At 35.1% G+C, this 21,528-nt stretch overlaps 3 protein-coding genes across 4 annotated transcripts in view; 1 reads left to right on the forward strand and 2 right to left on the reverse strand.

Moving 5' to 3' along the window:
- Nucleotides 1-11,242, reverse strand: part of jvl (javelin-like) — a 69,272-nt gene extending 58,030 nt beyond the window's left edge. The window contains exon 1 of one of the 2 annotated variants that reach the window (XM_087409195.1): nt 10,470-11,242. In XM_087409195.1, the coding sequence (XP_087265321.1) occupies nt 10,470-10,517 (48 nt within the window). In that variant the 5' untranslated portion in view covers nt 10,518-11,242. The remainder of the gene's footprint in view (nt 1-10,469) is intronic. The other variant, XM_011062552.2, reaches the window with a different exon arrangement.
- Nucleotides 10,699-15,444, reverse strand: LOC105149853 (uncharacterized). Its single transcript, XM_087409698.1, has 2 exons — nt 12,821-15,444; nt 10,699-11,387 (listed from the first exon to the last, which is right to left on the reverse strand). Exons 1-2 carry the CDS (start codon nt 13,574-13,576, stop codon nt 11,142-11,144), a joined length of 1,002 nt encoding a protein of 333 aa, XP_087265824.1. The 5' UTR covers nt 13,577-15,444; the 3' UTR covers nt 10,699-11,141.
- A 7-nt stretch (nt 15,445-15,451) lies between these two features.
- On the forward strand, nt 15,452-21,474 carry eff (ubiquitin-conjugating enzyme E2 eff). Its single transcript, XM_011062555.2, has 6 exons — nt 15,452-15,874; nt 17,210-17,273; nt 17,747-17,778; nt 18,959-19,036; nt 19,134-19,239; nt 19,330-21,474. Exons 1-6 carry the CDS (start codon nt 15,851-15,853, stop codon nt 19,467-19,469), a joined length of 444 nt encoding a protein of 147 aa, XP_011060857.1. The 5' UTR covers nt 15,452-15,850; the 3' UTR covers nt 19,470-21,474.
- Nucleotides 21,475-21,528: the final 54 nt, after the last annotated feature.

The raw sequence follows: 21,528 nt of genomic DNA on the forward strand, positions 1-21,528 counted from the left end.
TGTACTTGTTTCAGATCTAAACATCCTTTCTCTTGTCATATGTGCAGTACAATAAAATCTTTACATAAAACATAAATAATACTCGTAAAAGCGAATAAAATCTAAATACTTGAATATCTTCGAAAGTAAAGTATTCGTGTATATAAATAAAATTTCAAGTAAAATCAGTTTGAAAACGTAATTACAACTTTAACATTCATGAAAAACTTAGTTTATAATAGGTAATAATAAATAGCAAGCAAGGGTTAAAATATTTCAATTTTATGTTTATAAAATAATGCTACGGCAAACACATCAATGTTAATTAAATGAGCAAATGAGGAAAAAGAAAGAGCAAAAATGTATCTTAATTAACTTCTTTACTTCCGGTTGCAAATTGTGATTACATTCACGGCACACACGCGTGCGCAGTTAGTCGTAGGTTAATTATAAATGTTACACTTCACTGCATACGCTGATTGCGCTAACCACATATAATTGTGCTTAATAACACCGACATCAGTGAGCACACTATTGTTCTAATACGTCTATGTAGAGAAATCGACATTCAATATACTACAATATCGAGATCAACCCCGATCGAAATAGACCGTGCCGTCGTTAATCTATAAATTATAAATTCGCCTTGAAAAATGTTTCAAAGTAGAAATTAAGGTTTATCGATATAGACAAAAGTGTCTGTAATTACGAGTCTATTTATCCTTAAAAACTGACACGATGGTGGATAACTGTTTTCATAACAAGTAATTTTCAGACAAATCATCGTAATGAGAAGACTTTCACGTTTTTCAGGATAACGAAAGGAAGCTGACGTAAATTATTAGTTATGCAGCATCGCGTGGAGATGCGCTCCGACAGTGAAGTATGTAATCTGAAATATTTGCGAGAAAACACTTTTCTTATCGATTGCGCTCGTGTTGGCTTAGTGCTTAGTGCAATTGAACGTGCATTTCGCGCACGTGTCTCTTGCGCGAGAAATGTCGAGTTCAGTCCTCTTCTATGTAAGTGGAAGAGACAGTTCGTGCGGACGGTGTAACGTGTAAAACGTGCAACGATTTGAAGGGATTCGCGAGGTGAAACGACAAGTCTTACTTTGTCTCTTGCATAATCGAATGATCCCATTCTCTCCACGGTGCTCTCAAAAATCAACGACATGTATTTATGCGAAAGCTTTATTTGCAAAGTTCTTATTGACAAAGATCATTAATCTGTATGACATTCGCGAAAAAAACAGATTTTTTTTTTAACAGTGTGCTGATCACGATATATATGATTACAATGATAATTATAATATTCGATGTAAGTTCAGTATATACTAGGCTCGTCGTTTTGCGGACATATCGGCTTGCGAATTACCACCATGCGTAATGTACTGTTGTAATATTCTTGTGGATCGTCCCGACCTATTCTTTGATCCCGCGTTCTTGATTCTGTCGTCTCGGGCATGGTAATGATTTCATTCCTAAGATTCGATTATTATTAAGTTTCTTTATTTTTTGTAAAAATAATATTAGTTTAGCTTGAATATTAGTCTAATAATTAGGCTTTATGTATTATAAAAGAAATTTTTTAACTGAAAGAAATATTTTTTTTAATTTAAAAAAAAAACATAAATTACGCAAATTTTTTTATTTTTAAATTCACTGTAACAAATTGCCTAAAATTTGGACAAGAGCTGACGATTTCTTACAGTTACATTGCCTGAATTTTCGGACAGAATATTGTTTAAATTTTTAGCTATAGTTGTATCAATTTCCAGCCACATTTCTCTGAATTTCTATAATTCAGTCTGAATATTTAAGCATTGAAATCAGAAATATTTATAGATACTATAGCTCGAAATTCAGAGAAATGTGGCTAAAAATTGATACAACTATGGCTAAAAATTCAGAATTGTCTGAATTTTTTACAATGTTAGTCATAAACAAGAAATTAAAGAAACAATGATAATACTTGGAAGTTTATTTTAACCTTAAAAATGATGCGTTATCTAATCCTCTCTAACTGTACAACAATATTGTGACTTTAAAAATAATTATCTTTAAATTACTTGTAATCTTATGTATAATTTATGTATATTATCTCGAAATGAAGGCTGAAGGAGGGTCGACAGAGAAAACGAGTCGATGAATATTCGTGCATGCAGGAGCGTGGTTTCACGAGGAACATCCTCACATCGCATACGTCGTGTTGCGTGCACGTGGTGCATCGTAGGACGACGACTTTTACTTTCTAAAGCAATAAGTAAGACGCTATCGCGCGAACTTATTCACGCGCACGCATACACGCACGCACGCACGCACGCACGCGTTCATATGCCAGAATAAAAACCACATTGGGAGACGCCCACGAAACACACGGGTGACTGAACCCGATATATATATTCAACGTGCACGTGATCCCGACTCGTACATTCATATTTTCTATCGATTAATAATAACGCAAAATAGTATCCGTGCCTTTATATTGCTAACTATTGCACGCGCGCCTTCGCTAATTTTATTATCCCCCGATATAAAATGATTCTTGCACCGTGACTCATACTCGTTTCGCGGCGAACGAGGAATTTTATACAAGGTCGAGGGATCAGTAAGAATTAATGGATATTGCTTAAACGGAGATTAATGTCGAAATTCATGCTCGTTCATTTAACATGATCCATTTGCGGTTTACTTTGAATATATTTTCGCAAACACGAACCTGCCTGTACAGACATGATTTCAATCTATTCTCTGAAACGGAGCCGCGTGACATCCGGCGACTGTTCACCAAAATTATCGGCATGTTACGGCTCGTGGAATCGTTGCTGGAGTCAATCGACGGTATTGGAAGGAACTGCGAAGCGACGACTAATTCCTCGTTTACTCGCGATCGAAAATTTTCAAAGTTTGTCGGCACGCCACAGTCGTTTGTACCAGTATACAGAGTGGTTCATTTTTATCGTGCGTATTTCGGACGTTTTATGTCTATATAGATTATATATGTAGATATCCGTATCTGAGTTCTTTCTTTCATTTTTTTTTCCCATAAATTCTTCCTTAAAAAATTTCGATCAATTATGCGACTAAGGCAAGGACTTTATCGTTAAATTAATTTTCAAAAATAAATCATAAAATGATCTTCAACTAATTGCTATTTTAATTGTAAGTATTTTTACTTAAATTTTCATTAATTTTTCATCAACGTTAAAAATAAATGCAAAAAGTAAAAATTAATAAACGTTGTGTCTTGCCTTTATAAGACGATATTAATTTTAAAATTGATAAAAAAGTTGACGAATAAAAATGTTTTCTTGAACAATGTAATTCAGAAACACCCTGTATATTAACATAAGCCGATCGATCGCTTGGTACGATGTCCCGAATCCATATTCGGTGCCAGGATGCACCTGCCTGCCGACAAATCACCGAAGTTATTTCGCGGCAAAGTGCAATTTAAGCTTTCATTAGAGAGAATCTGCAGTGGACAGAAGGCAATGCTATGAAGAAGTAACCGCACTAAAGCTCGGAAAGAGAAATTTGCTCGAATTCCTATCTATATCGCATATAGAGAAAGTCTTTTCTTCCCGCTTTCATACAGCTGGATTGTTTTGTCTGACATTGTCATCGCAAGTTATTAATCATCATCAGATATCAGATTGTGTTTCTTTAAGTTGCTGAGAAGCTGAGAAGATATTGAACAGAAGGCAGCAGTAGGTCGAAAATAATTGCCTTGTAGTCTACTTATACTTATATGTTCCTATTCGAAATAACAGAAACACTATATATAGACTATAAAATTAAAAATAGATTAGACTGCAAAATAAATACTACTAAATGCAGTTTGATCTATTAAATATACACGAAAAGAATAATTTTGCTGAAATATCTAAAAATTGAGCTAAATACATATCTGAAAATAATTTTGTTTGTGGATTATTAAAATAATTAAGTAGGACACTCAAACGTAATAAACAATGTTGGAAAAAGTGATGTTCTTATCTAATAGCAACGAGCCTTTTAGATACAAAATTACTTTAATGATCTAACAAAATTATTTTTGAATCTGTATCTTCTAGTTTTTAGATATTTTTTTAAATCATCCTTTATTTCCAAAGTTATTTGAAAATTTGCCATAAAGGATTAACAAAAGTTTGTATTAAAAAAATATATATATAAATAATGAGATAAGGATCCTCTCGTAAAAACTTTGTGCTAAGCAATGAAAAATAAACACACGTTACCGAGAAGATAAGAGAACAATAAAGGACTTTGCACGGAATAGAAATTACTGATATCGGCGATGGTCGATTTCATATTTTGCAAAAGTAGTAATGTTTCAATACGCGCGTTACCTCACGCAACTTTCTCAAACGAGGTGATCGATAGATACAAGCATGCTCTCGTGTACACGCGTGTACACGAAGCGAATGAGTCACGCCGAGAGACGTAACCACCACTCGCATATAGTACAGCTTGTAATCAAATAGAATCTCCGTACGATCCAGTGAGCAGGACGCAAAACCGTGAAAGTGCAGTTCTACGCTCCGCGCAGAACTCGTTGCAATTCGAATCCACGGATGCGACGTACTTAGATAAGATATCACTTTAACACATCTGAACAAATTAGTTCACTGAATGTGTGTATCTTTGCAAAGACTGAAACAAAACATTTCATATTCTTCGATAAATATTTTTAGGACACGTAATATGTTGTTTCGAAAAAAAGTTACATGAATCTATAATGTAGATATTTAATGTAAACTTTTATTCCATTCTATTTTAAAAAGTTACAAGATTGAGATCAAAGGTGGACTAATATTATCTCGTATATATATATATGTGAGTATATTTTTTATATAGTATTTCTTATTTGAGGCAAATCTTAAGCCTTGTCAACGATGCTAGAAATCGAGATCTCGGATGGAGAAAGAATTGACCAATCGCATTAATTATGTGACCGAATTGCTCAAATGTGATTTGTAATCGTTAATTCTTTTTTTGTCCGAGATCTTGGATCGATTTCTAATAAGACTAGAACGAACACAAGGCTTAACACAAATTGAAGGCTTGATCCGCATTTGTATCAATACTCTTAATAATATTAGATATTACTATTAATGTTAGGTACTGCTAACATTAATAGATGCGTAATAAGCAATTCTGATTTCAGATATGTATTAGAAAATGATATTCCTCTCAAAGTGCGAGTGCAATTCTTAAGTAGCAACGCATCTCGTTCGATAGTTTATTCGTCTGTATCATTTACGGGCCTATAAAGCTGATCAACCAGTCGAGACCGTTTCCGGCGAACATTGGATGTCGCCAACGTGTTAGTCGAATGTAAACCGACCGCAATGGCGATACCGTTACTGCTTTTTAACGCGGTTAGCACGCGAACGAGCTTGCGGATTCGAACCGCAATGCTGTATCTATTCGCTCTTGCGAATTCGATATTTATGCCTTCGGCTACCGAGTGAGTTCGACTTCAAGTCTGGGTGATAAACAAAGAAAATTTTCATAGAGATATAACTTTCCACTGACAAAATGGGTCTTAAAACATCGATATTTTGATTGTGAATTCTGGTAAATTTAAATCTTCCAAAAATAAGTAAAATACAATCTGATTTCTATAATGGTAAAAACTCGTTGATATTTGACAAGTATATCAGAATTTTTCAGATTTTCTCGAAGATCCCTATTGCTGATAAAAGAGTGAAAAAATATTCCGTATTGCCAGATTAATGTAAGCGATAAAGATTAAAGTTGATAAAAATCTAGTTAATTAAAAAAAAAACACAGATGCATCTTATAGAATATACAGAAAAAGTTTAGAGTTTAAAAATTGTTAAATGCCCTGCTCGAAATTCTGAAAATAACAAAGAATAACTCCAATTTCTTGTTTTACCTTTATGTTTTCAATTAAAAGCCGAAATTTCTACTGAGAAAATGCTACTCTTTTTTCGAATAAAAAAATAAAATAGGAAATTAGCAATACCCTAATTGTGTAGAAAACGTCTGTCCTATTGGAGCGACCGCGACAATGGTACCACGTTGCAACGTGTCCGTGAAATCCGCTTCTGACACTTCCTCGGTGTTCATAGAATTTGAGACGGTATCGGTTATCTCGCTTCCGAACGATGTGGAAATTGTCGACGTCATTGTTGTGCTCTGTAGATTTTCGCCTGCAATATACGCATCGTCGGGGAAAGGAGACGGAAGTAAGACATTGCAACTGACGTTTCCCACCGCATGCTAAAAGCTATTTGATTCTAAGATTTATCGATTTAACGTACAGATGTATAGAAAAACCTTCAAAATATTGCGAACTATTTCAGATGTATCATTATTTTTCAATTATAAATAAAAAAAATTACTCTACCATAAAGTATCTAAAGAAATTGCAATTTATCAAATATATCGCGCATTTAAAAGAAGCCTTTTAAATCAATTTAAATAGAAAACTGAGAACATTTTTTATAACTGACTTGATGAATGTCGATATTTGTAATTGAATTTATAATTGATATTAAATATATTATACGCGTCTAAAAGAAGATTTTTAAATCGATTTTTAAATATTATAGAAAATTGAGAACGTCTTTTATAATTCTCGATTCATAATAAATTCGTAATAAATTGAAATACCACTATCGATATATTCCAGGCAAATTTAAATAAGGATAAATTTACTCAGAATCATTTCTAAAAATATCACGAGCGCCAATATTTTATGTGCATCGTTCCATGTATATTTATCTTATAAATAAACCGGCATCAACAGTTGAAATTCTATAAGGTCTTACTCGGCTCCGTTCTCTCGAGATCACGATCGAAGGTACTCGCGGAGAGGACGATAGTGTTCGTAGCGGAGGTCGAGGGTTCATCGGGGTCTTCGGAGAAATAACTGGCGAGGTCTTGGTAAGATTCGCGCGTCCTTGCAGCATCCATAGGATGATGCTCGAACTGATAATCCAAGCTCTTTTCCGTATCTTGTTCGTTCAGCGTGGATGCTGACGAAGAGAGAGAATGTAAAGGGAATATTTTTTAATAATTTTTCTCTAAAATATAAACTTTAGAGAAAAAAAAATTTGAAAAAGACATATATTTCTTCGTTTATCAAAGTGATATTTTTACCACTGTCAACATTCGCAAGTTCGTCGATTTTCTCGAGGACACGCGGACGAATTTCGGAATAATTCACGTTCTCCGCTTGAGAATCGGATTCCCTCTCACTCTTCGATTTCATAAAACGCTTCAAAGGATTATGAAAGGTAGGCAGCTTCGATCTAATCTGTGCATTGTGTTCATTAGACGATGTTTCCTCCTGAAGGTAAAATACGTATTTCGCCCCTCCATCATGTCGCAAAGCCGATTAAATTGTTCAATTAATATTTTATTGACCGGCTTATATAATTTTCTGGGCACTTAAGATACATTTTATTTTGTTACTGGACATTTATGAAGTCGAAGTTTCCACAATTAATGCGATTGTACACGGAAACAATGATTTTATTGAAGTATCTTAAATTTAGCTACACGGAAACGTTATGGTTGCCACAACCGAGAATAATTAATGATATTTTTCGTTCATCGACACAATTTTATTATAAAAACTATAATACAGTTATACAACAATCGTACTACAGTTCTTGTAACTAAATTGTATTGATGGGTGGAAAATATCATTAATTATTTTCAGTTGTGGCAACCATAACGTTTTTTTCCATGTAGCTAAATTACAGATATAGATTTGAAAATTATTTCCTTCAGCAAAATCATTCATTCTATGTAAGTACGGAAAACTTGTATTAATTATGTAATAGAATATGATAAAAAATTACAATGCAGAAGTCAGAACATACGTAGGATGTTCTAAGATTCATATCTCTCTCCATTTAATTAACCATTTAATTAAATTCTTCAAATATAGTTAGACCTTTATCTACAAAACTTTCAGGAAGTCAGCTTTATTTACACTTATTATAAAAGTGCAATAGGTACCGAATAATACAAGTATATGTCAAATGTTTAATCAGTTTAATGGGATATGAGAGACAAAAAATAGTAACTTATTCTCGAATTCTGATATTGCAATATAAACCGCTTCATATCCCAATAGGCACATAATATTATTTAATATTTTAAGCATATTCTTAGAATATTAAATGTACATTTAATATTCTAAAGATATGCTTAAATATTAAATAATATTATGCGCCTACAGGGATATAATAACAACCGAAACTGTTGACGAAGTAATCGAAAATAGAAACTGTTGCTTAGATCAGCAAAATATCTGGATTCTTCTCTTCAAACATATACATTATCTTTCAACTTCCTTCTATCGAAACCTTAAATAATATATTCTCACCTTCTGTTTCATTACGGAGAGTAAAGATTTTTTATTGGAATGATTAATGGATGTGTGATCCACGGAATCTCGTCGTTTCGGGGTATCCGAACTCTTCGAGGCTTCCCTATTGATTGTATCACTCATATCTGAATCACATCGTCGATAAAACCTCTTTTATCACAATCGTACTTATCAATTTGAACGTCGCACATTTCGATATCGACCATTGCGTCCGGTCGGTTGGCTTTTGTTCCTCGTCATTAATGTTGTTAATACGGATACTTTAAACGTTCAATATAGAATAACGAGACTTTAAATGATAGAAAATAATAGAATAGATATCTTCTCCGAGTGCACAATTTGCCATGGCAAATTAAGCTGGATAATAACAATATTTTGTTATTAGATAATAATATTTTGTACGTAACATCTTATATATTTTTTCCACGTTTCTCAATAGTTTCAAATGAAAAAGAAATTCGATATCATAAAATAGAATACTAGGAATATTTTAAGGAATATTTTAATTGATAAGAAATTACAATATAAATAAATTTAAAAAACATCTATTAATTAAAGTCTTTATAAATAATAAAAACAAATTGCAATATAAAAGCAAGTATATCATTTACATTATATTTATTAAGTAAATTAAGTTTCTATGCATTTCAACATGATAATTTGAAACGAAAGAGAAATTTGATATGGTAAATTAGAATACCTATAGGAGTATAATTAAAATATATTTATCAATAAGAAACTGCAATACAAAGAAATTGATAAACGTCTATAATTCAAGTTTTTACAAATAAAAACAAATATTCTAAAGCTCACGTTTATGGCTATCGCACGCGTGACTATCATGTAAATGTAATTACAACCGTCGAATTCATGTTTATACAGATTTCTTATTATGTTTTCCTTTACAAAGAGTCTCGGTATTACTGGTTCTCCTTAGTAAACATAACGATCGATACTAAAACCACTAAAAAAACTTATCGACAACTTGGTCGCTTTCAAATCTCGAGCAAGGAAGTTGAAAATATTGAATTTTGCGGCATTGGGAATAGAGTCAAATAAAACGTCGCAATGGAAAACTCGACGTAGAATCGAGGAACGAGCGACGTGAACGAAAACAAAATCAACACAGACACGATTATAACACAATCATTAAGTAATTTGCACTCGCATATTATGTTAAAAATTCAATACAATACTATGAGACTTGAGTGGACCGTTTCTAACACAAACATAAAACAATAATAAGTTAGAAACAAATCACAGAATAAATCAGATAAATAAGAGAAGCGTCACTTATGATCGGATGTTGAAATAAAAAATACAGTGAGTGCAAAAAGTATTCGTATAGAGAAAATATTTTTTAAAAAAACTTTATTTTTAAAAAGTAAATATTATTCAACGAGAAATAAGTCATCGAATTGATATCGAATCGATATGAATACGACGATTTCAACATTAATTTGACGTCGATTCGACATTTAATTGACCATCATTTCTTATTGGATAATTAACAATTTATTCATAAAGAATAAAATAGACTGTATATTTCTTAAAATGATATATACCAAAAAGATGTGTATTAATTATATAAAACATATCATCTGAAGAATAAGCGAAAATAAAAAATTGTATTGTTTGAATGCTCAAAAAGTATTCGTACAGATGAGAAATTTAGCTTCTACAATCAAGAATATATGTGAACATTCGTTTGTTTATATTAGAACAGAATGTATTTATTGTATAAAATTTCTAATTAATATTTATTTTCTACAAATAAGATTCTTTTAATAACAAATTCCCTTGTACAAATATTTTTTGTTCTCACTGTATATATATATATATATATATATATATATATATATGTATATATGTATGTATGTATGTATCTAAATAAATTTATCTCAGATATATAATTACACACCGCTTATTTAAATACATATAGATATATTGTTCCATACGTCCGATTTTGACCGATAAGTGACAAGATATCTTTTACTCTATGATACATGAATGTTACGAGACTATATTCTTTTACGCGATCCATTGAAGCAGTTGCGAGCATCAGAGCATTCGAATCTCGATAATAACAGAATCGATCAAGTTTAGGGTTTTACCTGATAGACGTAAGGTGTGACGCAGGGTACGTAGAATTCTCTACTCATAATAGACGAGTCGCCTGCGGGCGGCGATGAAGTCCAGCTGACGGATGATCGTCCTTCGGCAAGTGTCAAAACGTCGGTGGCGCCATCTTGGTCTCGCCCGGATCGGAGCGAGTCGTCGAACTGTCACGAGCAGGCAGGATCACCGAATCCTAGTTGCGGTCGCCGCGCAGGACATCCCTCGTTTGCTTTTTCGGGGTTCATGCACGTGTCGCGGCCGGATACACGTACTCGCCGTGTTACCCGTCACGTCGCGTCGCGTTGCGTCGCGTCACGTCGCGACGTTTAGGTCGTTCGCGTCAGCGTCGTCGTTGGCGGGCGTGCGACAACGACGACGACAAAGACATCGACCGTCGACGGGATTCCTTGCCTCGACGCGCGCGACTCACCAAAGCACACTCGGGATACACACTGCATAAGTAATCACCTTAACGACGTCGCCGGGTTCGTCGTCCCGACTCGATCATGGCGCACTTCTCAGCTCGACTGTTCCCGCAGGAGAAGGTATAACCTAATCGCTCGTGCTGCGGACGACGGCGTTTTCAATGGCGGACACACGGCTGTTTGTGAAAACGTGGGTGGCAGGACGATAAACACTTACTCGGCTCGCCGATCACTACGCCATTTTCATTTGCTCGCACGACGCTCGCGGTTGCATCTTTCTTGCGCGTGCTCACGATAGACGACCTCCGTACGCGTTCGCTGACAAGTGCCGACTGGCTGGTCGCGGATCACGAGAGCCGATTGAATCCGACGCGATCCGATGGTAGCCGAAACGTGGCGATTTACCGCGGTGGCGCCACCAACTTCACGTCGGTCGACGTCGGTTACGACTCCGGTATTCAGATTTTCACTCTGTCGATAAGACGAATGCTATCGTGTAAACAAGGAAGGAAAACAATGGATAGCTTTCCATTTAATGATACAAAAGATAACACGAATGTCTTTTTATCTCTCTTGGGATTCCAGAAATAGCGAAGACAGAACGATGCTCATGTCGACTTGTGCTATCGAGTGAAAAACATTCAATGTGTGTTTCTATGGATTTCACACACAAAACGATAAACAAATAACATAGCTTTCGTTTAATCGATATCAGTTTCACTGTCGTTTCGTGAATAAATTTTCGAAGAAAATTATTTCGCATGTGGTAAATTAAATTAATTTATTTTGATTTAGAAAGCATTTTTGACCATCTCAAGGTCTTTACTTTTCTCTATTACGTTGAGGAACGACGTAAGGATCTCGAAAAAGATAATAATCTAGTAATGATAAAAAAATAACATACTTTTCGTTTAATCAATACTATCAGTTTCATTGTCGTTTAATCGATACTGACAGTTACACTGTCGTTTCATAAATATAGATAAATTTTCAAAGAAAATTTTTTTATTTCCTACATGATAAATTTAATAAATTCATTTTAATTCAAAAAAACAATTTCGAACCGTCTCAAGGTCTTTACTTTTCTCTGTTACGTTAATGCTATAAGGATCTCGAAAAAGATAATAAAAGATAATAATCTGGTAACACAAGATCCAGCAAGTAAAACAAATGGATCAAGGTTTTAAAATGCAAATCGAACTTTTCCTCGGCAATTTTTACTACATGTAATCTTACATTGTTTTGCATCGTATTATTTCAGTTTGAGTTAATAATATTACTTCCTTTTACAAATATTCGAAAGTAAACGTTGCTATTTAGATTACTGAAATGAGTGAAATTTATTTAACGAGAAAAACAATGTCTATGTTTTAGCAGACAAAGTAATACTGTAATGATAACTAAATAAAATAAAATTGTAACTATTATAAATTCCTTTACTTGCCTTTAGCTCGTCAGTGAATGTAAATATATAAATAACTATATAACTTATCATATTAAATAATCTTACAATTGCAAAGCTGCTTTTTCTGTTCAACACAGCCAATGGTTATATGTTCGGTGAACAAAGCAACTCAATGAACGGCTCAGTGATTCTTTAATATAATTTATTCTTGCTTTTAATTTTTTATCGAATTTAACTCTTACAAAATTATATAAAAAGACAGTAATTAATTACTTATTTTAAGTATAAAAGGCACTGCATGTTGCCAGTATTTTTGATATTCTAAATAAGTAATTATTATTTTTTAATAATAAATTGATTATTACATTTCTGTGTAAAGGAAGTGTAGAATTTATTTATAATATAGAATTACTGAACGCTCACTTTGCTAAACGTAGTCGATATTAATATTAAAGCGATACGTAATTTTTTCGAATCGAGACATTGAAATTTAATCAAATCAGCAAATAAGTGTCTACATGCAAGCGACAACCCAATTGGAACCCGCAACGTTTTCGTGAGGATTTGTACGAGTTTTCGCACGGATTTTCACGCAGCAGGTAGGCTTGCCACAAGGGATGCACGTCGTGGCAACACGCGAGCGCGGTGGTTGTTTGGACGAGGGATGTTGTCGCTTCCTTTCGGATTTGATGACGATATTACGCGGCATCAAGATCTCGTTCCAGGGAACCTCGACATCGTCGGTCGCGCAGATCTGCTCCCGCGATGGTCGTATCTCCATCGGCATCTCCAGCGCCAGGTCGGCCCAGGGTATCTCCACCGATGAGTCGCAGAGCTCCGGCTGTGCTTCCTCCAACGTGCTTCGCAGAGTTTCCGTGATAAGCAAGTCGTGCCACGGCAACGTCATGGCTCCAGTGGACTCTCGCTTCTCGATGATCCTCGTCTCGTCCGTCTCCCGATTGTCCCGATCGTCCTCGACAGCCGTCGCGTCAGGACGAATCCTTATCGCCGACCGCAGGGCGATGTCTCTCCAGGGTAGCTCTATCTTGGAGTCGCACAGCACAGACTTGTCCGAGAACTCATGGTGGAGCAATTGCATGTAGGGCTCGTGCCAGATCTCTTCCTCCGGATTGTATACGAAGACCTGCCTCTTCTTCTTGCAACGATCTCTCGGTTTTTTCTTCTGATGCGCGTATATTTTCTGGTGGCACGCGCACGATTGTTGGAGTTTGCTGCGTTTTGCCATGATCGATATGGCTGCCATGACCGACATGGTTGCGACAAGCTCTCGACGCGGTCGGCTCTTGTATTTGTTGATTTATTCCTTTTTACTTTTCCAACCCCATTTTTTGATAATGAAGAGAACGATCGACGTGAACGTGGACGCGAGCAGCTTCGATTAATTGTTTGTTTATTAACTGTCTAGGTTTTTTTGTAGTTTCTTTTCATAGTGGACTTGTATTGTGTTCGAAGATAAAAAAATTGCATTATATGCGTTTTATTAAATTATTCTACTTTTATCGTTTAATTTTATCATTTATTTTGTATTTTTAAATTTTATATTCATCCTTCAGCGGTAATTTTTTTTATTATGAATTTTTTTAAATGAATTTAAATCTAAAAAATAAATGAAATACAACACAAATGAATAAAGAAAGTATATTCGATTAAAGCGAATCTCGATTATTAATGAATTTCTACAATTTCCAGTTCAAGCAACTGCCGATTATTTATGAAATTCAAAATTTTAGACTAAGGCTGTAGTATATAATTAATTTTGCAAGTTAAATTGATGAGCAATTTAATATTATTGATACTAATTTGCATCTTTAAAACGCTGCGAAGAATTTAAAATGCAATTCAGTTTCTACGATAAAAACTCATTAAGTCTTTTATGAATATGTAGGAATTTTTTTTCAGCATTCTATATACAGTCCGGAACAATATAAAAATCTGCATTGAAATTCTAGGTTGTAGACGAAAGCTGAAAATTTTACATTGCCAACGGAGTTATTGGATTATATAGATAATATCTACATATAGATTATGGATGACCAAAATCTTTTATAGATTATTGCGCCTAGATTATGTAATTCGTTTTGGATCGTAGTAACGTTATTTATATATATATATATATATATATATATATATATATATATACGACGGTTATTACATAATTATACATATACAAATTTCGAATGACAGATCAATTTCTGTGATGAATATTCGCTGTGTTTCGTTACGTCATACTATATATTTATCGAGAAAGCCTGAAGTGCGTCATTATCTCGAAGCTGAACTACCTGCGAGATATATACTATCTCGTTTAATGTCTCAATAGCTCATATACGAGGAAAATACTAAATGTTATACGTATCATAGATTTTATCAGAATTGTTAAATCATTCCCTAAATTTCTATTATGTTTTCTACAGAATAATTCTAATTGGAATTCGTTCCTAATTCCGTTCCATAATACGTAGTCATTTTTTCTAGAATTTTCATTTCGTTGAGAAAATCGATTGGAATCATAACTAAAGAACCAATACACGCGACACACGTTGCTGCCTCGTGTAATCGCGCGCGCATGTTTATTGGACTCGTCAACATAAAACATATATATTAGATCTCTGCGGTCCGAAGAGAAGAGTTCTTGCTGATGTTTACGATTGTTGTCTTCTCGCGCAACATATCTTCGTCATATTTCTCATCAAAAAGCATGACCATATCTTTCAAGCATGCTCGCAAGCATGAGTAATCTATTCACCACAATGACAAGCAATAAGCGGGCAAGGTCATTCCTCTGTTTAGTTGTAGCAAAATATCTTGAACGTTTAAACAAGCTGTTGAAAAGTAGAGGCAGTCGGACGAGAGGAAAAGAATTTTCGTACTTTTTATAAATCCGATCTCTCTCTCTCTCTCTCTCTCCCCTCTCTACATCATTCGATCCCGGAGGATCGGTCTCGAGTCTCGAATTATTTCTTTAATTTCGACCACTTTCGACGTAGAGTGTACATCACGTACATACGAGATCGACGACTGACGACACAGTGCGTGTGCAGCGTGTACACTACCGGGTCGAACATCGAACGTCGAACGTGGTCGAACGGAACGACCGAACGGCAAACGGAACCCAGAGGTCGGGTCGTCGTTGTGCCGCGTCATCTGTCGGCGGTGGCTCGTGTACGGTGGGAATCCGCTGATTGCCGACAAAAGGAAATTCAACGGTGGCCCGGTTGGAAGATCGAAAGGCCGCGTCCGCGAAGCGTTCCCTGGCCGTGGTGAAAAAGCAGCGCGATAAAAATACGAAACTGCGCCGTATCTGCCCGTGAGGATCTCGCTGCGCGGACACCTCCCGTGTAGAAATACGTGACGCGTCGTGTGTTCCGACCATTCCGACAGTGCGAATCGCGACAGCGCGCTTGACCAGCGCAGTCGGCCTACGTTTAGAAGGCAGCCATCTTGCAATCCCTAATCAAAGATCCACGGCAAGCGCGTATCGCTGTCTGGTTTTGCGGCCAGTTAATATCAACACACAGTTCATCAAATGGCTTTAAAGCGAATTAATAAGGTACGTGGAGGCTGATCGGCGTTCGTGCCGCGTGGCCACGCGTACGGCCGGGCGTTGTCGTCCTGTGTCGTGCTCCAAGCCCGGCCGTACGCCCCTTAACGATTTCTCCGCTCTCTCTCTCTCCCTCGTCGAGCTGGTGCGAAAGGCAGGGTGTTTGAGCGTTGGAAGAATCACGCCAGACCGTCTGGTCTCGTCGCATCTCGTCGCATCTCGTCGCATCCCGTCTCGTCTTGTCTCGTCTCGTCTCTTGTGTCGTCTCATTTCGTCTCGGCGGCAATCTCGCCGTCGTCGTCATCGTCGACAACGACGACCCGAGCACGATGATCGTGCTTCACCGCGCGGAGATGGCGGCCGTGCCGTGCCGTGCCGTGCCGTGCGCATCTAGGACCCGCGGGAATCCCTCGACGCCCCTACCCATCACCCAGGCTCGCCTCGGTGGCTCGTCACTCCTCGGTGACAGTGAGAACCCGGATGGATTTGCTCAATTTCGTGTGCTTCGTGTACCGCGAGGTTTCCGGAAGTAACACGCGATCCGCACCATATCCCCACGCCGGCTCGTACATTCTCTCGATTTCTCCTTCGGTGCTCTTCGTTGGTCTTTTGTGCCTTTTACACTGTTTTGCATCATGCGGATACCTCGTGGTGATTAGCGAGATACCTTTTTCAGTGGCCTGCTGTGAAAGCCTTTAGATACATAAAGTGAATTACTTGACATGGTGCAGCTCTATGTTCTATGAGTGCCAATAATATTTAATTTATCGTTTGTATAGCGATATTGTATAGAATGATGTTTGACATGGAGCAATTGGAGAGCTCGATTTATAGAAGCAAGGCTATAGAGTCCAGCGAAAAGCTACTTACACTTTTTATTTCATCTTGATCATTTATGATAGTGTGATGATATTAATAACAATAGGATCGTAGGATACTTGAACAATGTAATATACCGTAATTAGTCTGATCTTTGTTATAAAGATACTGTAAATAAGATTGCAGGATAACAAATAACTTTGTCTTGGGAATTCCCATTATTATACAACGATACCTTGTTCAATTACTGTACATGTACGTGAATTTAGGAGGCTCTATTGCCAAGAAGATGTATATATGTTTATAAATATCAAAGCTGATTATAGAATAATGGTATGATGTATAATTGGAATCGTTGCAGTAGAGTATACTGAAAAGCAACAAATAGGACGTATTTATTTTAAATATAAATCTTCATTCTAATTAAAATATTTGTAATTAGATGCCTTGTATTATATTATTTTTTATAAATCAGTAGATACTTCATGAAATTTTTGTAACGCTATTATCTGTTTGTAATTTCAGGAACTCCAGGACCTTGGCAGAGATCCGCCAGCACAATGCTCGGCTGGACCTGTAGGAGACGATTGTAAGTACTATATTTACAATAAATAAATATAATAATATAAAATAAATAATATATTAATGTACCAAAACTGTATTCGGATATATATTGTCAGTACTAAATCTAATGTACATAACATGAACTATGTAGATTTTTAACATAACACTAAGATTGATATATTGGCTTTTGTTGTATGACAAATTTTTCAAGCATGTTGATTAGTTGGCGAACAAAGAGATTTTCGGAAGACAAAAAAACAAATAGACAAATATCTTAATAATATATATCGGAATACAGTTCAAGTTATAGATTATAAATTTGAAACTAGAGCACTTTACCATATTAATTGGAATTTTTTATTTATATTATAGATTATTTCGATTTTTTTATTAGAAAGAAATAATTATTTATTATTAACGTGTTATAAAAATAAATATGTAAGCTATCTCATGATTTAATTATAACTTGCATGTAATTGTTTAACCTAATTTTTCCAGTATTCCACTGGCAGGCAACAATCATGGGACCAGTAAGTAATGCAATACTTTATGCAAATTTTTAATTTTAACATTTGCTTTTTGCAAATAAGAATTTATATAAATTACGTAGGATCACAAAAAAATTTTAGAGAGAACCAAACCAGAGATATTTCTTTCTAGATTTTGGATCGCTGAATCCGAATTCTTAAGCTGTTTTACTCTATTACATCCAATTTTTTAATCGACAAAAATGATGGAAAATCTATGAAAATTTAAACATTTGAAGAAATAGCAAAAGTAAATATGACATTAAAATACGATTGCAGGACTGATTAAATATATTTTGGTAAGTTAAACAAAATGCAAAAAACTAAAAAAATTTGCTTTATTAATGTTAGGTATTATAACTTAACACGTCATAAAACAAACTCGTGTAAAATTTTCCAACAAATTTGCACACATTGTGCAACAAATAGGCGATCTGCATGAGTCATGAAAAGTTATTTCGGCTTCAGAAATGGATATTTTAATTACCCCTAGAACATAAAATAACAATTAAAATATTCATTTTTGAAATTGAAAAACTTTCCATGACTCACACATTACCTGACTGTTTATTGCATAATAATACTTTACATGGATTTGTTTTATGATATGTTAAGTTATAGTATCTAACATTAGTAAAACAAAATTTGTTTTTGTTCTTACACTTTGTTTAATTTATCAAAATATATTTAAATTAGTTCTTTTCATCACATTTTAATGTGATATTTATTTTTGCTCATTCAAATATTTTTTTAGATTTTTCATCATTTTTCTTGATTATCTAAAAACGACATGATGGAGCAAATGGTTTTTTGGACTAATTTGGATTCAATCCAAAATCTATAAGAAACATGTATTCTGTGATTTGTATTTCTCTCCAAAAAGTTGTTTGTGGTTTTCTAATTATTAACTGTATTTGTATAGTAAATGTGAGATCTTTTTATATTAAAATGTGATGAAAAGATTTAATTTTTGATAATTATACATTGGTTGTGTTCCGATATACATATACTGACAGTATAGCGGAATACGGTCGTTATATATTATACTTTATGTTTCTTATGCTATAATGATTTTTTAAATAGATTTAATAAATATATTGCTATCAAAATTAATATACTATAGTATAGAATTTTATTATAAATGATTATTTAATATGTTATGTTTTTAAATTTCTTATTGCAGCCTGACAGTCCGTATCAAGGAGGAGTATTTTTCCTAACAATACACTTTCCAACAGATTATCCTTTTAAACCTCCTAAGGTACATATTACAATTGAAATGTTTATTATATATTGGAAAAGTAAAGGATACAAATAAATGTTCGCCACAAATAATATTATTTATCATTTATTTCCAGGTGGCATTCACGACTAGAATTTATCATCCCAATATCAACAGTAATGGAAGTATTTGTTTGGATATTTTACGATCTCAATGGTCTCCCGCACTCACTATATCAAAAGGTACGCGTGTTTCATGTAATATGCATTTGGAAAATATATTATATTATGTTTTGTATCAATAACTTTCTAATATTATTAATCATTTTACAGTGTTATTGTCAATATGCTCCTTGCTGTGCGATCCAAATCCAGATGACCCACTGGTACCAGAGATAGCCAGGATATACAAAACCGACAGGGAGAAGTATAATGAATTGGCACGTGAATGGACGCGCAAGTATGCCATGTGATGCGCCAATCTCCATTGACTTCAACATCCAAACACCACCAAGAAACAGCCCCAGCCTATTGCCACTTACGCATCAGCACCGATTGAAATTAGCTATGGCTCGTATACTTTTAAACTTAAGCAGTATTCGGGCCCGAGGAATCCTCAGGCAAACGTGATCGATCTGAACTTCTCGCGGTTCGTCAAGTCCGCGAAAAACGTTGCCACAACGGCAATTGAGGCAATTTTGAAGGTGGTCATCCAGCATTATATATATTGAATCAGACAACACATGTCCGCTTTGTTTTTTCATAAATAAAAAAAATGGAAGTAACATATAGGAGAGTGAAAGTAGGATTTGTATTTAAATCTAATAGATTGGTTTCTAATTATTATTGTGCTTATGATAATTGTAACATTACGATACCTACTTTCTCAGTGAAACTAAAAAAAACTTTGAACTGACAGCACATCGATTGTTAGTCTTAACGCAAGTGAGCAATGTTTGCCCGTCCCTTGAAACGATGTGGTCACTCTTTTGTAAGACTGGGCTATATATATATAAATATTACTGAAACTGTACGTGTATGCTTTGTTCAATTATTAAAATTCCTTATACCTGACAAATTCTACGAGTAACTCGAAATCTGTGCTTTTGGTTCCTGTGTGTGTGTGTAGTAATTTAATTATGCATATCGTTAATCGGCAAGTGGCAACCGTGCAACTTTAAGTAATCGGAAGTATCTGGAAACGCTGGATAAAAAGATTGTCTGATACCTGGAATATGGTCTGCAGTATCGCAGGCAGGTCTATGAGGTTCGTTATGTATTATTGAAAGTATAAGCGGATCGCTCGTATCATCCTTTTTTGGCTTTATGCCGATAGGAAGCGGTTGATGGGTCACTTGAACGATAAATGATGTAAGGGAGAACAATTCCGATTATTTAAATTTACATACGTATCGCGTTATGAATTAGGCGGCAAATACGTCGACGATGCGACGGGATCGCTACTGGATTGTTAAAATCTCAGCGACTCGTCTCGCATATGGTGCATAAATGCACGCTATTAAGTTTATGCGTCGCGTTTTGCGAATCAGGAATTCGCATTACTCGTCGTCCATCGCGACACTATTTTACTCGCATCAATACTTTTTACTGCTGTTTTGCGTGCAGATGTTTCTTTAAGCAGCGATTTTTTTTATTATTATTTAGTTTTCGCGACCAGATGTTTTTCCTTTCATCCACAATATAAACGCGTATAGTTGCGATGCGTAACTGTACTGTCCATTGCTGTGGACGAACGATAGACTTAAATGCAATCTGTTATTTAAACGTTACGATTACAATATTGTATTCCCGATATATTGTGGCTGTAAGGGTAAGGCGATGTGATTACATATTATTTCTTAAAAATCTAGCTATATACAAAATGAACAAAATGTGTCGTTAAATTGCGAAATGTCATTCAGCGCGATATAGTTGATTTAAGATTATATGAAACTACATAATTGCACTGTTTTGATGGTGCTAGCAGTGTGTTTTTGGCTTCTACTCATAGTTAAATAAAATCTGATACGTCATTTTAAAAAGAAAGATATGATTACTTAACTAGTGCGTAAGTAAAACGATTTTGTCTTGCGAACCACGTGTAAAGCGCGCGTTAGAGCGAAACGTCTCAATGTAATCGGTGCTTAAATACGGCAAGCTGATGGAGCGACTAAAGGAACCTAGAGAAGACAAATCGATTAGTATATAATGCGGCGGCCCGCTGTTTACGCCGACCTTGTCTCATACGACCGTGTATTTGCTGTAATTTAATTACGAGTAAACGCGTCGAATCTGATATTTAAAAGTTATAGCCCTCGAAAAGAAAATTGATCATCGTTCACTCTCTAGTAGAAGACGACTATTCATGTGTATAATTAATTATTACTACCGCAATAATGAACATTTTTAATAACTTATCTTGTGTACATTTTAGCATTAGCCCTTTATATAATAAAGTCCACATGATGATAAGGTAAAGCAACGAATTAGTCTTTTCTTTTCCCCGCGCGCGTGCGGACGATAAGCAGATAG

The sequence above is a fragment of the Acromyrmex echinatior genome, chromosome 9 (assembly GCF_024713525.1).
Source record: "Acromyrmex echinatior isolate Ae372 chromosome 9, ASM2471352v2, whole genome shotgun sequence".
In the NCBI taxonomy this organism is placed as follows: domain Eukaryota; kingdom Metazoa; phylum Arthropoda; class Insecta; order Hymenoptera; family Formicidae; genus Acromyrmex; species Acromyrmex echinatior.